Raw genomic sequence first — 19,176 nt, forward strand, 5'->3', positions numbered from 1 at the left:
CACTGATTATACTCCAATTGAATAAATATTCTTCTTTAATGTTGTTTATAATCTCTTAAGCAAGCTCTAATGATGTATTTTTGAAGCAAACTCTAATGCTTTTATGGTCAGTATATTTATTCTCTTAAGTTTTATAACTAAATTACCATTTTTTTTTGCCAAAGCAGACAACAAAATAGCGAAGTGCGTTCCAAAAGTTAGCGTTTTCGTCTCCGTCCCCAAATCTCTCAGCTACCTTAAATCAGAATTCTAGGGTTCTTCCGATTAGGGTAAAATCGAATCCAGATTTCCCAAAATTCTGATCTTTGATTTATAAAAGATGTCTCAAAACGGGAAGATAATCCCAAATCTGGACCAAAACAGTACGAGGCTCCTCAATCTCACAGTTCTCCAGCGGATCGATCCATACATCGAGGAAATCCTCATCACAGCCGCTCATGTCACTTTCTATGAATTCAACATTGAGCTCAGCCAATGGGTTAGTCTCAATCAATCTTCGATTACATAATTTGATGTTTGCTTCCCTACCTAATGATTGATCTGTCTTTTGTCATTCAGAGTCGTAAGGACGTTGAAGGATCTTTGTTTGTTGTCAAAAGGTTACTACTTTCGATCTTTAACTATGTGTATCTTATCTTTAATCGTCTTCTCAAATCTGATTGGATCCTTTTTTTTGTTTCTTTCAGAAGTACACAACCTCGATTTCAGTTTATTGTGATGAATCGTCGTAATACAGGTCAGGATTTATTCAAATAAAGTTGGTGTGTGTCATGTGTCTAGAAAAGGTTTAGATTTAGTAATATATTGCAAGTTCTTATTTAAGGATTCAGTATTAGTAATCATCAGTGTGTTGCTGTATTTGTCTGGATAGATAATCTGGTGGAGAATCTCCTGGGAGATTTTGAGTATGAAGTACAAGGTCCATATTTACTTTACCGTAATGCATCTCAAGAAGTAAATGGCATTTGGTTCTACAATAAACGTGAATGCGAGGAGGTAGCAACTCTTTTCAACAGGTATGTATATATAAGTCACTGCATATCAGGTAGAAACTGTTGGTTTCAATTGTTGGATCATGAATAATATCAATATCGTCTTTTATTTGCCTATTATCAGACAGTTACTTGTTGGCAAATATAATGTTCTTGTATATTTGTATGAACTTGAAATTACTCTTACTCGTTGTATCTCTGCCTAATGGTTCCTTGGCATGACAGAATACTCAGTGCATATTCCAAGGTTAACCAGAAGCCAAAGGCCTCATCTTCAAAGAGGTAATATTTTCATGATTAGATTTAGTTAGTACACCATTAGTTGTTTCTTGGATGTGTTTTCTTTGAGGTGGAAACTTGATAATCTAAATCATTTTTCCCGCTGTTATATCTCTTACTTGTTAAATTAAGTTAGATTTTCTATGTACTGCAGTGAGTTTGAGGAATTGGAAGCTAAGCCTACAATGGCAGTTATGGATGGTCCTCTTGAACCATCATCAACTGCTAGGGATGCCCCTGATGATCCTGCTTTTGTCAACTTCTTTAGCGTAAGTTTCTAAAGCTTCTGTTACACACTCACACTATCATCTTCACCATGACAGCATCTTATACGACTAATGGCAGGAGGGCTTTCTATTAGTTCTAGCCTTCTAGGTTCTTGAATTATCTTCAGCGTAGTATATGGTCCAACTTAGACTCCTCAAATTGTAACACTGAATTTATCTAAATTGTTGACAGTCAACGATGAATCTTGGGAACACTGCGAGTGGGTCAGCAAGTGGACCTTACCAATCATCAGCGATTCCTCACCAACCTCACCAGCCTCACCAACCCACCATTGCTCCTCCTGTAGCGGCAGCAGCACCTCCACAGATACAATCACCACCGCCTCTACAATCCTCCTCTCCTCTGATGACTCTCTTTGACAACAACCCTGAAGTTATCAGCAGCAACTCCAACATTCACACAGATTTGGTGACGCCGTCTTTCTTTGGCCCCCCACGAATGATGGCACAGCCACACCTCATTCCTGGTGTATCTATGCCCACTGCTCCTCCTCTCAATCCTAATAATGCGAGTCACCAGCAGCGGTCATATGGTACTCCGGTGCTCCAGCCTTTCCCACCCCCAACTCCACCACCATCACTCGCTCCTGCACCCACTGGTCCGGTTATCAGCAGAGACAAAGTGAAGGAAGCCCTTTTATCCCTGTTGCAGGTTCGTCCTTTACCACATCACTTTATTTGAGCTGCTGTGCAAACCTAACGAGTTGCTTTTGACAGGAGGATGAATTCATTGACAAGATTACCCGAACTTTACAAAATGCACTTCAACAATGAAGCTGCGCTGGTCAGCATCTACGTGTGGGATAGTGGCTGTTTGATCTAGAATGTGTAGTTAAAATGTAGTTTTGTTCCCTCTGAAAGTGTTGTTGGAACCTTATAAGATACTGCACTGCCCCCTTTGTTTAACTCTTGGAATTACTTTTTCATTTTATCTACTTTCAAGTTTTTACCTTTCCTCATCAATTTTTGTTTCGTAGTCGAAAGACATGTTAAAGACTTTAGATTCACAAATCTTCATGCATGTTTAGAGTTTATTGGAACATATACACATCAAGATTAATACAAAAAACATGAAAGAGTAAGAAGAAAGAGAGATAATTTTTCTATTTTTTAAAAGATTCGAGATTGCAAGACAAAAACTGTTTGTATGGTTCAAGTCAAAGACGTATTGTGATGTTTCGTTTTGAAGTATTATCCCAATCTTTTGTGAGCTTTCCCTCGAGAAACGCTTTTAACATTTAATACTTTAGTTAGACTGACAGACATTCTTAAAATCAAGATCATATAAGAAAGACTTGTCGAGATATAGAATGAAACATCAAATAGCAAAGAAAGCTTTGTTTTGATTGATAATATTACACATAACCAAGAGAGAGCATATAGTACAAACGAAAACAAGAATAGTTATCCTTAGAAGTAATCTTCAGTCCTGCCCTTGAATCCGATTTGTCCGAAAGTGAGGCAGAGGAAGAGGCCTAAGTGCCACGTAACCAACCACAACCAGAACTGTGAAGTGAGAGCTGGAGGAGTCGGGAAGTGAGCGAGCTCAGTTCCGATGCTATCGAAGAAGAGACCCGTCAGGCTCTTCCCATTTATCGCTGGAATGCTCGACGGAGCTAGCCATCCGATCAGCCCAAATCCTACCACGTTCAAATCTCTCCTCAACCAGTTCCTCTCAAAGCTTTAATTCATTTTTGACACAAACAAATAAATTTATTAGAAAATACCCTAAAAAGCACCTCAAAATTAAAACAAGCTTTATTAAGTTCCTAAGATCAGTTAGGACTCATTCCTATATCTTAAGTAACATAACTAGTGATACTTCTGGAGTTTTAAGCATTTTCATAAAATGTGATATCTTTGTTATTACTATGAGAAGAAAATAAAGAGTAACCTACCAAGTGACTCTTCCTCCCGATGCACCGGCGAGTCTCAAAGGGTTCTTGGCGCTTAATGTTGGTTTTAAAAAGGCTAAAAAACATACGAGAAATCACAAATCAAGATTATCATATGCATATATATGTTTGATTGAAATTATTCGAAAAGAGAAAGAGAGAAAAAGAGTACATGAAGAGAAGGGTTTGGTGGTGATGGATGATCCTCCGAGGCCTATCACCGTCGATGGTGTTGCAAATGTTGCTGCCATTTTTCTTCTTTGCTGCTTTCTCCCAAACTGATCTCCTTTATTTTTTTAAGTAAATACAACACAAACACAAGAAATAGATTTTTATTCTGTGGACAAAGAGAGAGATTTCGAGGATGTGTTATCAATCAATAGCTTTGTGACACCTCATTATTTTCTTTGATATTGTGGGTCTATTTCTTGGATAAGATTGATTCCAGATTTATTTTTTGTCTCAAAATTTGTTTATTTTTTTTGTTTGTATTTTATAAAGATTTTTACATCTTTTAGTTTGCATGTTAATGATTTTAATTAGTCAAAAAGCCAAAACACCATGAATTCCATTTTTTTTTTTTCAAACACAATATTCCCTCTCCCAATATCTGCCAAAAATCAAAATCAAATTACTGTACCGATACCATTTGTTCGGTTCGGTTTAATCCGGTAATCGATGAGGTAAAGGCATTTGTGAAATTGATCAGCCGAGTCGGATCGGCGGGTAAAATGGACTACAGCTTAGCGGCGGTGAAGATGCTTTGTTCTCAGCTCCGGGACGCTAAACCGACGCCTTCTCAGAACGCCGCCTCCCTAGGCGGTGTACTTTTTCAACGTGCTTGGTTACAGGTTCCCAATCTATCATCCTCTCATTGTCTATAGCTAAATTGTTAATTCCTGTTTCGATGACTTCAAGTCTTGCGTTGCAGGGCGTTTTGGTCCCCTTCTCCGGTGGAGGCGGCGATAATTGTCTGGTACTTGATGACGGAACCGGTCTTTTGGAGCTCGGTCTCACCAACGATTTTGCCCTCCGTCAATGGAAATCAGGAATGTACGTGATGGTTGTTGGTGTCTACCAAGTCCGTACTGGGCAGATACCTCTACTTAAGGTTAATTTGAAAACTTTAGGTCTTTGATATGCACATTGGATCACTCCAATGTGATTTTAGTTTCGCTAGAGTTGCAGACTAGTCAAATTGGTTTATTATGCCAATTGGCACATTAAAGAGTTAAGTGAGAATGTTAGATGTTATGATCACTAGATCAGGCTGACACAAGCTTAGGTGACTAAGGAGCTTAAGTTCCATAAGAGGTTTTGAGTTTGAATGTGTTAGTAAAAATCTTGTGATGATATATCTAGGTGTGGCATGAAGATGCTTGTAATCACTAGTGATTAAGATTCATCTTCTCTTGTGATGTTCGAGTCAAAGTATCATCTGCATTTACATGCAATGCTTTGATTACTGAAACTTGTCATTGTTGTTTTAAACTGAAACCAGGTTCATAAGATGGTTGACCTGTCGGTGAGCCCAGATCGTGAAGCCATGTGGTATTTAGAAGTCATGGACGCATACAGACTCTTCTATGAGCCCTTGATCCAAGAGTTCTCTTGATTCTTCACTTCACTTAACTTATCTATTCTTCTTTTAGTTTCACCAGACCAGATTAATCCTTTTTTTGTTTATTGAAGATGATCTTTAGAGTCATGGGTATGTACTTCTACGGAATCAAAAGCAAGGTTGTATCATTTTTAACACACCATTGCTAGTTTTCAATTTATCCAATTTCTGCTGCACTTCTCATCTTCTTGATCATGGACTCAAATACTGATACAATTTTACAAAAAGGCATTCATTACTAGTAAGACCTACAAAATTGTTCCACAAGTTGAGGAGACAAGTTAGAAATACCAAACAACTTTAGACAAGTATTTCCACTTCGACTTAGAGCTCCTCTCAATCGTGCCTTTTCTTCCTCATGCATCCTCAACAGCCTAAGAATCTCTCGCACACGAGGGAAAAATGCACCAGGACGAACACAATAAGGTTTAAGCACAGTAAGAAGTGCCTCTGCGTCAACTTCAAACCTATCAAACTTTTGTCTCCGTAAAACAGGTTCTCCTGAGAAAAATTTACGAGAAACATAATGGTCAAGCCCTTCCGCGAGATTTCTCCACAAGTCCAAGAAGTCTTTCGGGTTCATGTTTAGATGAAGAACACACAGATGCCTTCTTAAATTGTCCAATGCTTCTGCGACACCCTGAGACACTGTTAAATTGCTGGAGCTGGTAATGACGTCTTCGTCCCATGAAACTGCATTGTTGTGGAAGTGGTCGCTGCAAAGATTGTCAAATTGGTGGAGAAAAACTGTTATAATCTCCATAAGCCAATTGGTTTCCAACTCAACAAGGCTTTTCAGTTCTTCCCCAAAAAAGCAGCCTTGGCAGGAAACTTCAGGTTTTCTATCAACTTTGACACTGGTTTCGGCAGCCCACATCTCTACAAAAACCAAATCATCACTCCATTCTCGTAGTTTTGATTCAAGATACCGAGCAGCATTAACCGGTCCACATGCTTGTATCAGTGTATCTTCAGACAAACCATAATGAGAGAGATCAGTCTTTTTGAACTCCAATAACAGAATTTTGAATATACACCAGAGAAATCTGGTGGCAGTAGCTCTTATAAATTGGATCCTTGGTAGAATGGCCGGTAGAGATAGACCATGGTCTATCAACCTCCAAGTCCTATTAAGAAAAGAGTCTGCTACTAATGGCGCTTTATAATCTTCTCTTGTAGATAGAACATACTTTGCAGACTGTGAGTTGGATTCATTACCAAGTCTAGTTCTTTCACTATCAATTACCCAAGCTTTCTCATTCTTAATATCCTCTTTACTTTTTCTATAAGCATCCTTTAGCTCAATCTTCCCCCAGGTTTTGAGCCACTCAGGTTTCTTACAAAACAGTCCCATTACTGATATACCTTGAGAAAACGCTGTCGAAGAGCCTTCATAAGATAGACAAGTATCTGTATTCACAAAAGACTGCATTCGCTTATCAAATGTAACCATCTGATCGACAAGATGGAACCACGATGAAATACCTTCAGATTTCATGTGCTTCTCCTTGTACATATCTATAAGCCCAGGAAAAACTTTTTTCTCTAAGAAACCAGATAGCATTTGGACCATCGCTGAAACCCAAGCTTCTTTAGCACTACAGCTTACTAACATAGCCCTATCAATCAAAGGCTGTAAGAAATCGTCAACCCCATCAGCAAAGTCTCTTGTAACTTTATAGACAAGTTCAAAAATAAACTCAGGTTGCTCAGCCCATTTTAGAAAATGATACTCCATCCGAGATGCAACCGGTTTAACTAGTTCATCGGTCGCCCAAAGTCCATCATTATCAGTTTCTTTGGTCATATTAAGCTTCTTTCGTTTTTCCTTCTGCGTATTATGTTGCTGTAAACCACAGAGGAGTAGAAAGCTTTGGGAATAAGACTCTTTTTTATCTCCTTGCATCAAGAGTAGAGGATTAGGGATACTATCAACCTCTCCATGCTCGACTTTGGATGTTGCAAGTTTTGGTGGCCAGCCAAGAGATGAGAGAAAAGCTCGGTGATCTGCGATAATCTGTGGACGAAGAACAGACAGACTTTTATCTACTCTACTATCAACAGAATCTACAAGGCGACGCCACCGTGAGTGATGCCTTGTAACATCACCAAGTATTTCTTCAATCTCATTCATGGTCTTAATAGCATGACTGAATCTCTCTTGCTTCAATGCAAGATCCTGCACGTACAAATAAAAAGTTTTAATCTTTCATATTTACCAATCACAACTCCATATAGTACTTAACTTGTGGATTGAAAAAGCTTTACTTGAAGCGTACTTCCTTTGCGTTTACTTATCGGATGAAACACAGAATCTTCAAGATCGCCAACAAGACTTTCCAACTTTAAGGCAGTCACTGAAAAATTGAATCTTTCTTAGCTAGCTCTTGATGATAATGTTCAAGAATCAAAAATCGAGTCAAACTCACCGAAATATTTACGCCGATTCTGTATACGACACAATTCCTCTACGACTTGCTGTAACTCCCAATTCGTTTGCTTTCCGACAGAATCCGTAGCTACAATGAAAAATTGGAGACAATAAGAAAACTCAATATCTTTACGTCACCAAAAATAAAACACGAGGGTTTGGTAACTTACGGAGACAGAGGAGGCTCTCCAGGTTCAATCTCAAATCTTCGAGTGAAACTTTAGCGGAAAGTGAGGTTGAGATCCAGGAAACGGCGTGCTTCGTGAGATCCGTCCGGAGATGGAGAAGACGGTCGTTTAGATCAGAACAGTCGTGGTTTAAATTGGACGTCAGAGTCGAAGCGCGGAGGAGCAGATCTTGGAGGTCTACGAAATTACCGTCAATAAAGCCTAGTGCGAGACCGGGAAGGGTGGCCGGGTTTGGCAAGACGAACGACAGTGGAAGTGGATGTTCCATCGGAAGCATTTGCCGGGAAAAAGGTTGTTCCTTTTGTTTTCTAAAGCCTTCGTGTCCTCTGAGTCTAATGATGGGTTATGTTATGATTTTTAATTTCCCTTAAGTTTAACTAAAAATTAGTATTTACTTTGAAGAAAATAAAAAGTAAAAAAAATCGCTTTGATAAAAAAATTTAGCTTCTCCGTGCAGCGAGTGTAGTCGGCGGCTGACGTTTTCTTTACCCTAACACTTTTGAAGCAACATAACAAACGCGCCGCGAATCCATTTTTAAGGGTTTAGAGACTTTTAGGGTTTACTTGAGAACAGAGAGATGGGGAAGAGCGAAAAGACGTCGTTGGGGCGATCACTCGTGAAGCACCACAACCATATGATACAAGAATCCAAAGACAAAGGCAAGTACTACAAGAATCTACAGAAGAAAGTTCTCGAATCTGTGACTGAGGTCAGTGACATCGACGCCATCATTGAGCAAGCTGAGGAGGCAGAGCGTCTTTACACCATTAATCACAGCTCCTCCACACCTTTGTCTATCAATCTGTATGCTTCTCTTCTTCTAAATTCCTCTTTTTTATTGTCCTTTGATTGATTAGGTATTTGTGGTTCTGTTTGTATAAATTTAATATGGTAATGAGATTAAAGAACAATTACATGTCCTCTTGATGTTCTTATGGTGTGCTGTTTCTCTAATGTTTTTGGTGAAACAGAGACACAAATTCTAGCTCAAGTGTTATAGCAGCTGAAGAATGGAGAGAGCAACAGAAGATAGAGGAGGCTTTACACGCCAGTAGTCTTCAAGTACCTCGAAGGTATGTGGTTTTTATTCTCTTTAGCTTTATTCTTCCTTTCTATCATAGCTCTAAGACAACGTTTTTTTTTGTCTATCTTCATCTCCAGACCTCCGTGGACACCTGAAATGTCAGTGGAAGAACTTGATGCTAATGAAAAACAAGCTTTTCTAAATTGGCGCCGGATGCTTGTGAGGTTAGCTTTTTTTGTTCTACCCCATCTTAATTTTACTTCTTCGGTGTGTTATAAACAAATCAATATCTGTCACCAAATTGTTTGTTGGTGATGATAAAATTTAGGCAGCTTCTGTCACATAGTTTTGTTCAAATGGTAAAAGCTGATGCTGTAGTTGATAAAATGCATGTATTTTGAGCAAATATTCTACCTTTGTATCGTACTGAGAAGGTCGAAATGGGATAAGCTGAGAAGATCTCATTCTTGTATCCATTTCCCAGTTTTGTTGTGGAAACTGAAAATCTCAGTTTTGTTGTTATTGGTATAATGTGCTGTGTATAAGTTTATCTCATGTAGGATAGTGTTTGCTAAAGCCGGAACTTTTATAGAATCGAGTTGTGTTCAAGATATCTTTCGTATATAAACCAAACTAGAGTTTATAGATGTTTGACCCTAATCAATCTTTTGGATTGGGAAGTTTATAGGTGTTACGCATGCTTACATGTTCTCCTGTATTTTGGTTTAGCCTTGAGGAAAATGAAAAGCTAGTGTTGACTCCATTCGAAAAGAACCTTGACATCTGGAGACAGCTTTGGAGAGTGCTTGAACGCAGTGATTTGGTAAGTCTTTGTCAATAATGTATTAACCTTCTCAATAAGTTCAATTTCTGCGTTTTAGTTAATTGCAAAACAGTTTTGATTACTTATACTTGTCCTTTTTTCAGATTGTTATGGTAGTTGATGCTAGAGATCCACTGTTTTACCGCTGCCCTGATCTTGAGGTAATGCATTTTCTCCCAGCTTGAAACTCCACTTGGCACCGTATTCCTGATTCATATTTACTTGAAGATTCATCGTGACACAGGCATATGCTCAAGAAATTGATGAGCATAAAAAAATAATGCTTCTAGTGAACAAGGCGGATCTTTTACCTACTGATGTCAGGTTAGCCAATCCTCTTGTGCCTTAATACTTTGCCTCCAACCTTTTTTGTATTCTAACCGATTGGTTTAACTTTTGACTTGTAGGGAGAAATGGGCAGAATATTTCCGCCTTAACAACATTCTGTTTGTTTTCTGGTCAGCCATAGCTGCTACAGCTACCCTAGAAGGTAAAGTCTTGAAAGAGCAATGGAGACAACCCGATAACTTGCAGAAGACAGATGATCCAGACATTATGATATATGGCAGAGACGAGCTGTTGAGTCGTTTGCAATTTGAGGCTCAAGAGATTGTCAAAGTAAGGAATTCTAGAGCAGCATCCGTATCATCACAGTCATGGACTGGTGAATATCAACGTGATCAAGCCGTGGTTGGATTTGTTGGGTACCCAAATGTTGGAAAGAGTTCTACAATCAATGCATTGGTGGGTCAGAAGCGAACAGGTGTCACCTCTACCCCAGGAAAAACAAAGCATTTCCAGACTTTGATCATCTCTGATGAGCTTATGCTATGCGATTGCCCTGGTTTAGTCTTCCCTTCGTTCTCAAGCTCAAGATATGAAATGATTGCTTCTGGTGTACTTCCGATTGACCGGATGACGGAGCACCGTGAAGCTATTCAGGTGGTGGCTGACAAGGTCCCTCGCCGTGTAATTGAGAGTGTGTACAACATTTCTCTTCCTAAACCCAAAACCTATGAGCGTCAGTCCCGCCCGCCTCATGCTGCAGAGCTCTTAAAAAGTTACTGTGCTTCTCGTGGCTATGTTGCCTCGAGTGGACTACCGGATGAAACGAAAGCTGCAAGGCTGATTCTGAAAGATTACATTGGAGGTAAGCTGCCACATTATGCAATGCCACCTGGAATGCCCCAAGCTGATGAACCGGACATAGAAGACACTCAAGAACTGGAGGATATTCTCGAAGGTTCAGAGTCCGATGACTCTGCAGTAGGAGATGAGACAGAAAACGAGCAAGTTCCTGGTATTGATGATGTGCTAGATGATCTGAGCTCGTTTGATCTTGCCAATGGGCTTAAGTCTTCAAAGAAAGTGACAGCAAAGAAGCAAACCGCGTCACATAAACAGCACAAAAAGCCACAGAGGAAAAAGGATCGGACTTGGAGGGTTCAAAACACAGAAGATGGAGATGGAATGCCTTCTGTTAAAGTTTTCCAGAAACCAGCTAACACAGGTCCTCTTACGATGCGGTGATTATCAAATTGTAGTCCATCCAAGCAAAGATGGCAACCGAAGCTACTTAAAGTTTTTTTTTTTTTTTCAAAAAATGTAACAGCAGTTGAACCTGTCGCAGTAGTTCTCGAGTGTCTTGATGTTTTTGTTTTTATGATTAAAGTCTTATTTTGGGGAAAAGTAGAAAAAAGTGACAACTCAAATCTGGTGGAAAATGGAGAATTGTTTTTGCCAGTTGGAGATACCTATCGCTTTGTTTTGAGAATATAATAGCCATAAATAGAGTTTTCATGTAACTTTAAACTTTTTTCTTATTTGGGGTTTGGACTCTTTTGAACAATAAATAGTGATAATGAAACTTTAAAGTTTAAACATTTCAATAACCAATTCTTGTTGCTAAATATGTCATTACCAAATCGATATAAAACCAAAGTAAATAGAAATGTTATAGTGATTTCGGTTCGTACGTTTGGCAATGAGTTGGTTCGTGTCTCTCGTTCCATTGGCGTCCTTGAGGGTTAAGACTGATTAGGCTTTGTTGTACTTATGGAGAGAGGAGAGAGAAACTTGAGATAAACAAAAAAAAAAAATTGGTTTTTCCTAAATGTGTGAATGTCTGCTTGCTGCATCGTTTTATTAATTTCCCTGGAAAATAACTGTTTCTGTTTGTTGTAAACAAGCCTCGAGGATCTGACCGGTGAATGAAAGAAAACTAGGGTTTCGATTTTACCGGAATATTCTCCGAGAGAGCGGCAAGTTTAACATCAGATATGTTGTTGATCACAGATTCGCTTTTCTGCGAATTTTAGCTGGATCGGTCTTTCTTTAGTTAGTTTTTTTTTTTTGTTTTCCCACTTTTGAAGCTTTTTGATAATGGATGAAGATTCGTCTATGGTGGCTGACAACGATCAGGATCGTGAGTTTCAGAGCCTTGATGGAGGCCAATCTCCTTCGCCTATGGAAAGAGAAACGCCTCAGCAGATGAACGACCAATCACCTCCTCCTGAAGGCGGATCGGTGCCTACGCCGCCGCCTTCGGATCCTAATCCGGCAACTTCTCAGCAGCAAGCGGCTGCGGTTGTTGGACAAGAGCAGCAGCCGGCGCTAGTTGTTGGTCCGAGGTGTGCACCTACGTATTCGGTGGTGGATGCTATGATGGATAAAAAAGAGGATGGGCCTGGCCCTAGGTGTGGTCACACCTTGACGGCTGTGCCTGCTGTTGGTGATGAAGGAACGCCTGGTTATATTGGTCCTCGTCTTGTATTGTTTGGTGGTGCGACGGCTCTTGAGGGAAATTCTGGTGGCACCGGAACTCCTACTTCAGCTGGAAGTGCCGGCATTCGTACGTTTTCCTTCTCTGCTTGTTAAATAGTTTTAAGTATCACCGCTCTACATTTTCCTTCTCCTTTGCCTAACTATTGTGAAGTTGTAGTTTGCCTTCCTTGCTTTGAAGGTTCTCTCCTGAACGATTGAAAAAGTTAACTCTTTTCTTATGGCTTAATTATTCTGATAGAGGGCCCTTGCCAAGCCTTGAACTTTTAAAGATTTACCTATTTCAAAGATATACGCTGGTTATTTGCTTGCAATCTTGTGAGATCGTCTAAGTTTGGAAACTTTAGTTCTGAAAGCTTCACATCTGTTAAATTTAACTGGCAATCTGAGGTGGCAGTGTTTCCTCAACATTTATTGCATCCTATTTCATTTGGAATCGGTAGAGCAAAGAGCTTGATGTAGTACCAGGGCACAGTATTGGCTGTGGAATGTTAGATCACTAATTCCGTTTATTTGCTGATAGATTCTATGTTCTAGTTCTTGTTATTTCTTAAGGTTCCTAGATTTATCTGGTTGTATTAATTAATTTGGGTGTTCTTTTCTCTGCAGGGCTAGCTGGGGCAACTGCTGATGTTCATTGTTATGATGTACTTTCTAATAAGTGGACTAGGTGAGCATTAAATGTGAATGTCTTTGGGTTTTCACGCTAATTATGAAAAATGCATGAGATCCTACCCCGTTTAAAAGTGTGGATACCAGTTAATTAAATGAATTGAGGCTACAGGCTTACACCTTTTGGAGAACCACCAACCCCGAGGGCCGCACATGTTGCAACTGCAGTCGGGACCATGGTAGTTATTCAGGTAGGGGAGAAATGATGTTTTTATATTATGTGTATGATTTAAGTTTATCAATGTAAGATGAGCATTTCCAGTCAGCTATGAAAGTGCTTATAAATTCTTTCTGTTGTACAGGGTGGAATTGGTCCTGCTGGTTTATCGGCTGAAGACCTTCATGTTCTTGATCTCACTCAACAACGGCCACGATGGCACAGGTTTGAAAATATGCCTGCCACTATCTCGGTTGAAAATTCATTTTACTAGTTCGTGTCTTGATATTGATTATGTCTCTATCCAGGGTTGTTGTTCAGGGTCCTGGACCAGGACCTCGTTATGGACATGTCATGGCACTCGTGGGGCAAAGGTATCTCATGGCAATTGGTGGAAATGATGGTAAGCAGTTTTCCATATTGGCTTATTCTCAGTGTTTTATGTAAGGGTATCATATTCTCATTAAAGCTTCACCCTTCTGAACTCCATTCGAACTACTAGGAAAACGTCCACTTGCTGATGTATGGGCCTTGGATACTGCCGCCAAGCCTTATGAATGGCGTAAGTTGGAACCAGAAGGGGAAGGTCCACCTCCCTGCATGTAAGTTTGATTAGACTCCTTTATGATTGTGAGCTTTCTGGAGTAATTGTTTATATCTGTTTGTACGTTGTAACTAGGTATGCAACTGCAAGTGCGCGCTCCGATGGTCTTCTTCTCCTCTGTGGTGGAAGGGATGCAAACAGTGTGGTAAGTGAAGAGATTTATTACAGTCATACCCAATTATCTCTTTGAAACAAACACTGAGCCACTTATAGAGGCATGATTCTATTTTGGCTTTTGCTTTTAGTGTGAGATAAAAATGGGACCGTGAGATTTAGTCAATTAATTTATAGAGGTTGAGTTTTGTCACTGAGCAAATTGAAAAGTATTTTATTTCCCCAGCTACAAATTTATTAATGGTCCAATGAACGATCTTCATTCTATGTTCCAGAGCAGATGGAGATGTAACTCTTCTCTGCTAGGTAAATTAATCAAGAGTTTGTGTGTGTTTCAACACAGACTCTGAAGAAGTAACAAACATAAATTGTGTGCAAGACCTCGTGAAGCTTCTACGAGAAAAGGAACTATAATTTCTTTTGTCAACAAGGAATGAGCTTATTATCAATTATGTGTTTATACATGATCATGAGAAGTTGTCAATTCTGCGTAAAGTGAAATATGAAACTTAATGGACTGCTTTAATCTTGAATGGTTGATTGAGGAGCTTAATTTTTTTCTACGTTTGAATTGATAGCCTCTGGCCAGTGCATATGGACTTGCGAAGCACAGAGATGGACGTTGGGAATGGGCCATAGCCCCTGGTGTCTCACCATCTTCCAGATATCAGCATGCAGCAGTATGGATGCTTCTTCCTCTTTGGTTCTCTTTTCTGTCCTCATCAGAATTATTAAATTCTTTGGTTAATTATTTAGGTCTTTGTAAATGCAAGACTTCATGTGTCCGGTGGGGCACTTGGTGGTGGACGCATGGTTGAAGACTCATCCAGTGTTGCAGGTTAGCAAATGAAAAGAGGCAGTCTGATGTTTGTGCTGTTGGATTATCATTGAGGAAATACTTGAGTTTCCATATAATTTCTGCACCACTTTTAGTCTTCTGTTGGCCATTGTTGAAATGTGTCTCATGTATAGACGATAGTTGTATATTTTGGTTTTGTACTAAAATGTGCATTGAGTTCATCTACAATTCTCTGATTATTTCATCTATTGTCTTTGTACAGTATTGGATACTGCAGCAGGTGTATGGTGTGATACAAAATCAGTTGTTACTAGTCCTAGAACTGGTAGGTATAGTGCCGATGCAGCTGGTGGCGATGCTTCGGTTGAGCTGACTAGGCGGTGTAGGCATGCTGCTGCTGCAGTCGGTGATTTGATATTTATCTACGGTGGTTTACGTGGAGGTAAAGAGCTGGCAGAACTTTGCTAATGTACCTTTGATGCTTTGTTACAGACCAACATTGTTTAGATATCACAATTCTTTTGCATGCTTCTTAATGAGGATAAACCAATATATACGGTTGGATTGTTCTTTAAATGTGGCATAATGTACATTGTGTAGCCAGTGTGTGCTACTGTAGAATTACGCCTTCTTTACTAGGTATTGCTTTTCGTCAGAATCTGAGAGACCATAACAGAAATAGCGAATATATAAAATTCCTGCATTCTTTAGAAATTATGGTTTCACTACTTAATTATATATTGTTGATACTTTAGGGGTGTTACTCGATGACTTATTGGTTGCTGAAGATCTTGCTGCTGCGGAAACAACATATGCTGCTTCTCATGCTGCTGCAGCTGCGGCAACAAATTCTCCACCAGGTCGATTACCTGGAAGGTATGGTTTTTCAGATGAAAGGAACAGGGAGTTATCTGAATCAGCTGCTGATGGCGCTGTGGTGCTGGGAAGCCCTGTTGCACCCCCTGTAAATGGTGATATGCATACTGATATTAGCCCTGAAAATGCATTACTTCCAGGAACTCGGTTAGCTAACTTCCCTAAAGAATGATTTATCTTGTGCCGTATTGTTAAAACAGTGATGAATTTAGTGACAATGATCCATCACCACTTTGTAGGAGAACGAATAAGGGTGTGGAGTATCTTGTTGAAGCATCAGCAGCGGAAGCTGAGGCGATCAGTGCGACGTTGGCTGCTGCCAAGGCAAGACAAGTCAATGGTGAAGTTGAACTCCCTGATAGGGATTGTGGTGCAGAGGCTACACCCAGTGGGAAACCTACATTTTCGCTAATCAAGCCAGATTCTATGGGCTCAATGAGTGTTACACCTGCAGGGATTCGTCTTCATCATAGAGCTGTGAGTGTCACACTTATTGTATTGAATATATCAAGTCTTGCATTATACTGCTTTGAACACCATGTTCTTCATTTACTAGTATTTCTTACCCCAAATTCTCACCACTAAAGCATTTCTGGTTTATAATGTTTCTGGCACTTTGTTATTTAGGTGGTGGTTGCTGCTGAAACTGGTGGCGCCTTAGGTGGAATGGTTAGACAGTTATCCATTGATCAATTTGAAAATGAGGGACGGCGTGTCAGTTATGGGACACCAGAAAGTGCAACAGCAGCAAGGAAACTATTAGATCGACAAATGTCAATCAACAGTGTTCCAAAGAAGGTAAAGATTTTGATTATCGACATAATTTTCTGTATTATTGGGATCCTACATGTGGATTTAAAAACACAGTAATACATCTGGTAAAGTGTGATGAAATTATGAAAAGGGTACAATCTTGAACTATTATATAATACTTTCGTTCTGTGGCATTGGTTAATTGTGATAGAAATCGAATAAGCTATTGTATAGGTATACTATCTCCTGGTTTCCATTACTGGTAACTCATAGTTGAAGATTCGTTTGCATCCTCTTATTGTTCAATTAAGCATCGGGTGCCTAAAGACTCGCTTAGTGATTCTGGAGTTTTAACAATATGTGACCTAACTATGTCTTAATAGGTTATAGCTCATCTTTTGAAGCCTCGTGGTTGGAAGCCTCCTGTTCGACGGCAGTTTTTCCTAGATTGCAATGAAATAGCTGATCTTTGTGATAGTGCAGAACGTATCTTCGCAAGTGAACCGACTGTATTACAGCTTAAAGCTCCTATCAAAATATTTGGTGATCTGCATGGGCAGTTTGGGGATCTTATGCGCCTTTTTGATGAATATGGTTCACCATCTACAGCTGGAGACATATCGTAAGTGCATCACTAAAACTTGTGACATCAGTGGCCCTACTTCTTGCTACTTTTTGCTGGACATTGCTCATTTTGTTGTTTAATTGTCAGATATATCGACTACCTCTTCTTAGGGGACTATGTTGATCGGGGTCAACACAGTCTAGAAACAATCTCCCTTCTACTTGCACTAAAGGTAGTCCTAAGTGTATTATGTCAGTTTTGCCTTGATGCAGGTGTTCTAGTTGCTTTTGACCATAGAAGGTTTGACGTTCTATTTTTGGTACTGCAGGTTGAGTACCAGCATAATGTACACTTAATTCGGGGAAACCATGAAGCTGCAGATATCAATGCCCTTTTTGGCTTCCGGATAGAGTGTATTGAGCGAATGGTAATGTAATCTGCTTCTGAATCTCTTGTTTCCATGTTTATTTGTCTCATGTTGTGGTTGCTTTGTAGGGTGAACGTGATGGAATCTGGGTGTGGCACCGAATAAATCGTTTATTCAATTGGCTACCTCTTGCTGCATCGATTGAGAAGAAAATTATCTGTATGCATGGGGGTATTGGTCGTTCTATAAATCATGTGGAGCAGATAGAAAATATTCAACGTCCAATTACAATGGAAGCTGGCTCCATTGTTCTTATGGATTTATTATGGTTAGTCCTTAGCTTCTATATGTTGGTCTGCTTAATGTTTTGGTCGAGTCTTACTAATTTGTTAATTTGGATTTGTTAGGTCGGATCCAACTGAAAATGACAGTGTCGAAGGTTTAAGGCCCAATGCTAGAGGCCCTGGATTGGTTACTTTTGGGGTAAGTAATTTTCTTGTGTTTTAATTTTATGTTGTCTGAATTTCGTTTTTCCTCCCTTCAGAAAACCAATAATCTCTTTCTTTTCTCACAATATTTATTCTGTGCAATGAGGTGCTGCTATTGTTAGACCAAGAATATATGATATTTTTTTCTTGAAACCAAGGAATATAGTCTAGTTTGCTCCCAATAATTTACCATATGAAGAAGTGTTAATTGCTTTTGCTTTTCATTTTTACCTGTTCTGTTACTCACCAAAACTTGGCAATTGTAGCCTGACCGTGTCATGGAGTTCTGCAACAACAACGATCTTCAGTTGATTGTACGAGCACACGAATGCGTAATGGATGGATTTGAGCGTTTTGCTCAGGGGCATTTGATAACGCTCTTTTCTGCTACAAACTATTGTGGTATGTACATGGACTCACTAAGTGCCATAACCGGATTTTGATATTTTGATGGGGTTATTTCTGTTTTCTTAATAGTTTTTATACTAAATCTCAGGTACTGCAAACAATGCTGGGGCTATCTTGGTACTAGGGAGAGATCTTGTAGTGGTACCTAAGCTCATTCATCCGTTACCTCCAGCACTTTCATCGCCTGAAACTTCACCAGAAAGACATATAGAAGACACATGGATGCAGGTTCATATTGCTTCATTTCATTACTGAATCTTAGTCCATAGTTATTGACCTGAAACATTGGTACTTAGCGTAGTATGCACTTTTCGCAGGAGCTGAACGCAAATAGGCCAGCGACGCCAACCCGAGGACGCCCACAAAATTCAAATGACCGAGGAGGTTCTCTGGCTTGGATGTGAGGCAGATAAAGAGGCACTCGTGCACATACATACCGCTCCAAAAAACACTTGTAACATCTGCCTCCTGGTGTTCCTCATGTGTACAGAAAAAGATGAGCCATAGACGAGAAACGATGAGGCTTGAAGATATCAGGGGGTGTGTAAATTAAGATGTTAAAAGGTTAGAGAAGTCAGTTTTGGTGGTGGTTTAGTAGTGATTTGTAGAGTTTATTTGTCCGGGCTTTAGTCCTCTCGTTCATTTTTATTCAGTCTGCTGTTTCTTCTTTTTTTTTATCATGTCATATCTTTCTTTTTTCCTCTTCAATTGTCTCCGTTGTTTTCGTTTGTGGTATAGTTTTTTGGCGAGTGGGTATGAATTCTTAGAATGGTAATGGTTGATTAGGTGGAGGATGGTCTGATGTCGTGGGGGGGGGGGGCTTTTGTGTATTTTAATTTTATTGTCAGTTCATACTTTGTAACATTTGTGTTGATTATATGATACGAAAAATTTTCCTGGCTCCTTTTGGTTGTCTAAGCTAGACCAAAAAAGAAGAGAAAAGAAAGAACTTATGCCCTTGAAAGCGACTTTGAGTTGGTTCATGGATCCTCGGGTGATGGACTCAGTCACTCGATTTGCTTGAGATTCATAAATTTATACATGTGCTTTG

General features: G+C 39.6%; 6 protein-coding genes across 8 annotated transcripts; 4 read left to right on the forward strand and 2 right to left on the reverse strand.

Moving 5' to 3' along the window:
* The first annotated feature begins 1 nt into the window (after position 1).
* Positions 2 to 2,628, forward strand: DCP1 (decapping 1). The gene is made up of 8 exons (NM_100710.4): positions 2 to 478; positions 559 to 599; positions 687 to 736; positions 872 to 1,016; positions 1,218 to 1,274; positions 1,426 to 1,540; positions 1,731 to 2,210; positions 2,276 to 2,628. Exons 1-8 carry the CDS (start codon positions 320 to 322, stop codon positions 2,330 to 2,332), a joined length of 1,104 nt encoding a protein of 367 aa, NP_563814.1. The 5' UTR covers positions 2 to 319; the 3' UTR covers positions 2,333 to 2,628.
* Positions 2,629 to 2,767: 139 nt separating this feature from the next.
* PSAO (photosystem I subunit O) lies at positions 2,768 to 3,899 on the reverse strand. The gene is made up of 3 exons (NM_100711.4): positions 3,626 to 3,899; positions 3,457 to 3,529; positions 2,768 to 3,239 (listed from the first exon to the last, which is right to left on the reverse strand). The coding sequence occupies exons 1-3, from the start codon at positions 3,702 to 3,704 to the stop codon at positions 2,969 to 2,971; spliced, it is 423 nt and encodes a 140-aa protein (NP_563815.1). The 5' UTR covers positions 3,705 to 3,899; the 3' UTR covers positions 2,768 to 2,968.
* A 137-nt stretch (positions 3,900 to 4,036) lies between these two features.
* Positions 4,037 to 5,250, forward strand: AT1G08390 (recQ-mediated instability-like protein). Of its 2 annotated transcripts, none has more exons than NM_100712.5 (3): positions 4,037 to 4,304; positions 4,385 to 4,564; positions 4,955 to 5,250. In NM_100712.5, exons 1-3 carry the CDS (start codon positions 4,185 to 4,187, stop codon positions 5,066 to 5,068), a joined length of 414 nt encoding a protein of 137 aa, NP_172315.1. In that variant the 5' UTR covers positions 4,037 to 4,184; the 3' UTR covers positions 5,069 to 5,250. The 2 variants fall into 2 exon arrangements, with proteins under 2 accessions (NP_172315.1, NP_001320532.1); NM_001331773.1 differs by having other exon boundaries at positions 4,177 to 4,304; positions 4,385 to 4,506.
* Positions 4,984 to 8,013, reverse strand: AT1G08400 (RINT-1 / TIP-1 family). Its single transcript, NM_100713.3, has 4 exons — positions 7,676 to 8,013; positions 7,504 to 7,593; positions 7,343 to 7,431; positions 4,984 to 7,253 (listed from the first exon to the last, which is right to left on the reverse strand). Exons 1-4 carry the CDS (start codon positions 7,968 to 7,970, stop codon positions 5,313 to 5,315), a joined length of 2,415 nt encoding a protein of 804 aa, NP_172316.2. The 5' UTR covers positions 7,971 to 8,013; the 3' UTR covers positions 4,984 to 5,312.
* Positions 8,014 to 8,108: 95 nt separating this feature from the next.
* AT1G08410 (P-loop containing nucleoside triphosphate hydrolases superfamily protein) lies at positions 8,109 to 11,405 on the forward strand. The gene is made up of 7 exons (NM_100714.3): positions 8,109 to 8,498; positions 8,666 to 8,767; positions 8,856 to 8,942; positions 9,448 to 9,541; positions 9,646 to 9,702; positions 9,786 to 9,865; positions 9,949 to 11,405. The coding sequence occupies exons 1-7, from the start codon at positions 8,272 to 8,274 to the stop codon at positions 11,069 to 11,071; spliced, it is 1,770 nt and encodes a 589-aa protein (NP_172317.1). The 5' UTR covers positions 8,109 to 8,271; the 3' UTR covers positions 11,072 to 11,405.
* Positions 11,406 to 11,423: 18 nt separating this feature from the next.
* Positions 11,424 to 19,085, forward strand: BSL2 (BRI1 suppressor 1 (BSU1)-like 2). 2 transcript variants are annotated; one of them, NM_100715.4, is made up of 21 exons: positions 11,424 to 12,392; positions 12,932 to 12,992; positions 13,107 to 13,185; positions 13,297 to 13,376; positions 13,460 to 13,554; positions 13,654 to 13,753; positions 13,831 to 13,900; positions 14,448 to 14,549; positions 14,626 to 14,707; positions 14,931 to 15,110; positions 15,424 to 15,691; positions 15,784 to 16,021; positions 16,172 to 16,342; positions 16,681 to 16,919; positions 17,010 to 17,094; positions 17,191 to 17,289; positions 17,358 to 17,557; positions 17,637 to 17,712; positions 17,984 to 18,119; positions 18,214 to 18,353; positions 18,443 to 19,075. In NM_100715.4, the coding sequence occupies exons 1-21, from the start codon at positions 11,924 to 11,926 to the stop codon at positions 18,527 to 18,529; spliced, it is 3,057 nt and encodes a 1,018-aa protein (NP_172318.1). In that variant the 5' UTR covers positions 11,424 to 11,923; the 3' UTR covers positions 18,530 to 19,075. The 2 variants fall into 2 exon arrangements, with proteins under 2 accessions (NP_172318.1, NP_001184935.1); NM_001198006.1 differs by having other exon boundaries at positions 11,502 to 12,392; positions 14,946 to 15,110; positions 18,443 to 19,085.
* Positions 19,086 to 19,176: the final 91 nt, after the last annotated feature.

The sequence above is a fragment of the Arabidopsis thaliana genome, assembly GCF_000001735.4.
Source record: "Arabidopsis thaliana chromosome 1 sequence".
Classification (NCBI taxonomy): Eukaryota; Viridiplantae; Streptophyta; class Magnoliopsida; order Brassicales; family Brassicaceae; genus Arabidopsis; species Arabidopsis thaliana.

Coding starts and splice junctions, on each gene's coding strand:
- DCP1 (NM_100710.4), top strand. CDS start 320: ATGTCTCAAAACGGGAAGATAATCCCAAATCTGGACCAAAACAGTACG. Junction 600..686: donor TCTTTGTTTGTTGTCAAAAG/GTTACTACTTTC, acceptor TGTTTCTTTCAG/AAGTACACAACCTCGATTTC. Junction 737..871: donor GATGAATCGTCGTAATACAG/GTCAGGATTTAT, acceptor TTGTCTGGATAG/ATAATCTGGTGGAGAATCTC.
- PSAO (NM_100711.4), bottom strand. CDS start 3,704: ATGGCAGCAACATTTGCAACACCATCGACGGTGATAGGCCTCGGAGGA. Junction 3,530..3,625: donor CACCAAACCCTTCTCTTCAT/GTACTCTTTTTC, acceptor TATGTTTTTTAG/CCTTTTTAAAACCAACATTA. Junction 3,240..3,456: donor TCGGGAGGAAGAGTCACTTG/GTAGGTTACTCT, acceptor AATGAATTAAAG/CTTTGAGAGGAACTGGTTGA.
- AT1G08390 (NM_100712.5), top strand. CDS start 4,185: ATGGACTACAGCTTAGCGGCGGTGAAGATGCTTTGTTCTCAGCTCCGG. Junction 4,305..4,384: donor TTCAACGTGCTTGGTTACAG/GTTCCCAATCTA, acceptor CTTGCGTTGCAG/GGCGTTTTGGTCCCCTTCTC. Junction 4,565..4,954: donor GGCAGATACCTCTACTTAAG/GTTAATTTGAAA, acceptor AACTGAAACCAG/GTTCATAAGATGGTTGACCT.
- AT1G08400 (NM_100713.3), bottom strand. CDS start 7,970: ATGCTTCCGATGGAACATCCACTTCCACTGTCGTTCGTCTTGCCAAAC. Junction 7,594..7,675: donor GGAGAGCCTCCTCTGTCTCC/GTAAGTTACCAA, acceptor TTTTCATTGTAG/CTACGGATTCTGTCGGAAAG. Junction 7,254..7,342: donor GCAAAGGAAGTACGCTTCAA/GTAAAGCTTTTT, acceptor TTGTACGTGCAG/GATCTTGCATTGAAGCAAGA.
- AT1G08410 (NM_100714.3), top strand. CDS start 8,272: ATGGGGAAGAGCGAAAAGACGTCGTTGGGGCGATCACTCGTGAAGCAC. Junction 8,499..8,665: donor ACACCTTTGTCTATCAATCT/GTATGCTTCTCT, acceptor TTGGTGAAACAG/AGACACAAATTCTAGCTCAA. Junction 9,866..9,948: donor CTTTTACCTACTGATGTCAG/GTTAGCCAATCC, acceptor TTTGACTTGTAG/GGAGAAATGGGCAGAATATT.
- BSL2 (NM_100715.4), top strand. CDS start 11,924: ATGGATGAAGATTCGTCTATGGTGGCTGACAACGATCAGGATCGTGAG. Junction 16,022..16,171: donor TTCGTCTTCATCATAGAGCT/GTGAGTGTCACA, acceptor TTTGTTATTTAG/GTGGTGGTTGCTGCTGAAAC. Junction 17,713..17,983: donor CTGGATTGGTTACTTTTGGG/GTAAGTAATTTT, acceptor TGGCAATTGTAG/CCTGACCGTGTCATGGAGTT.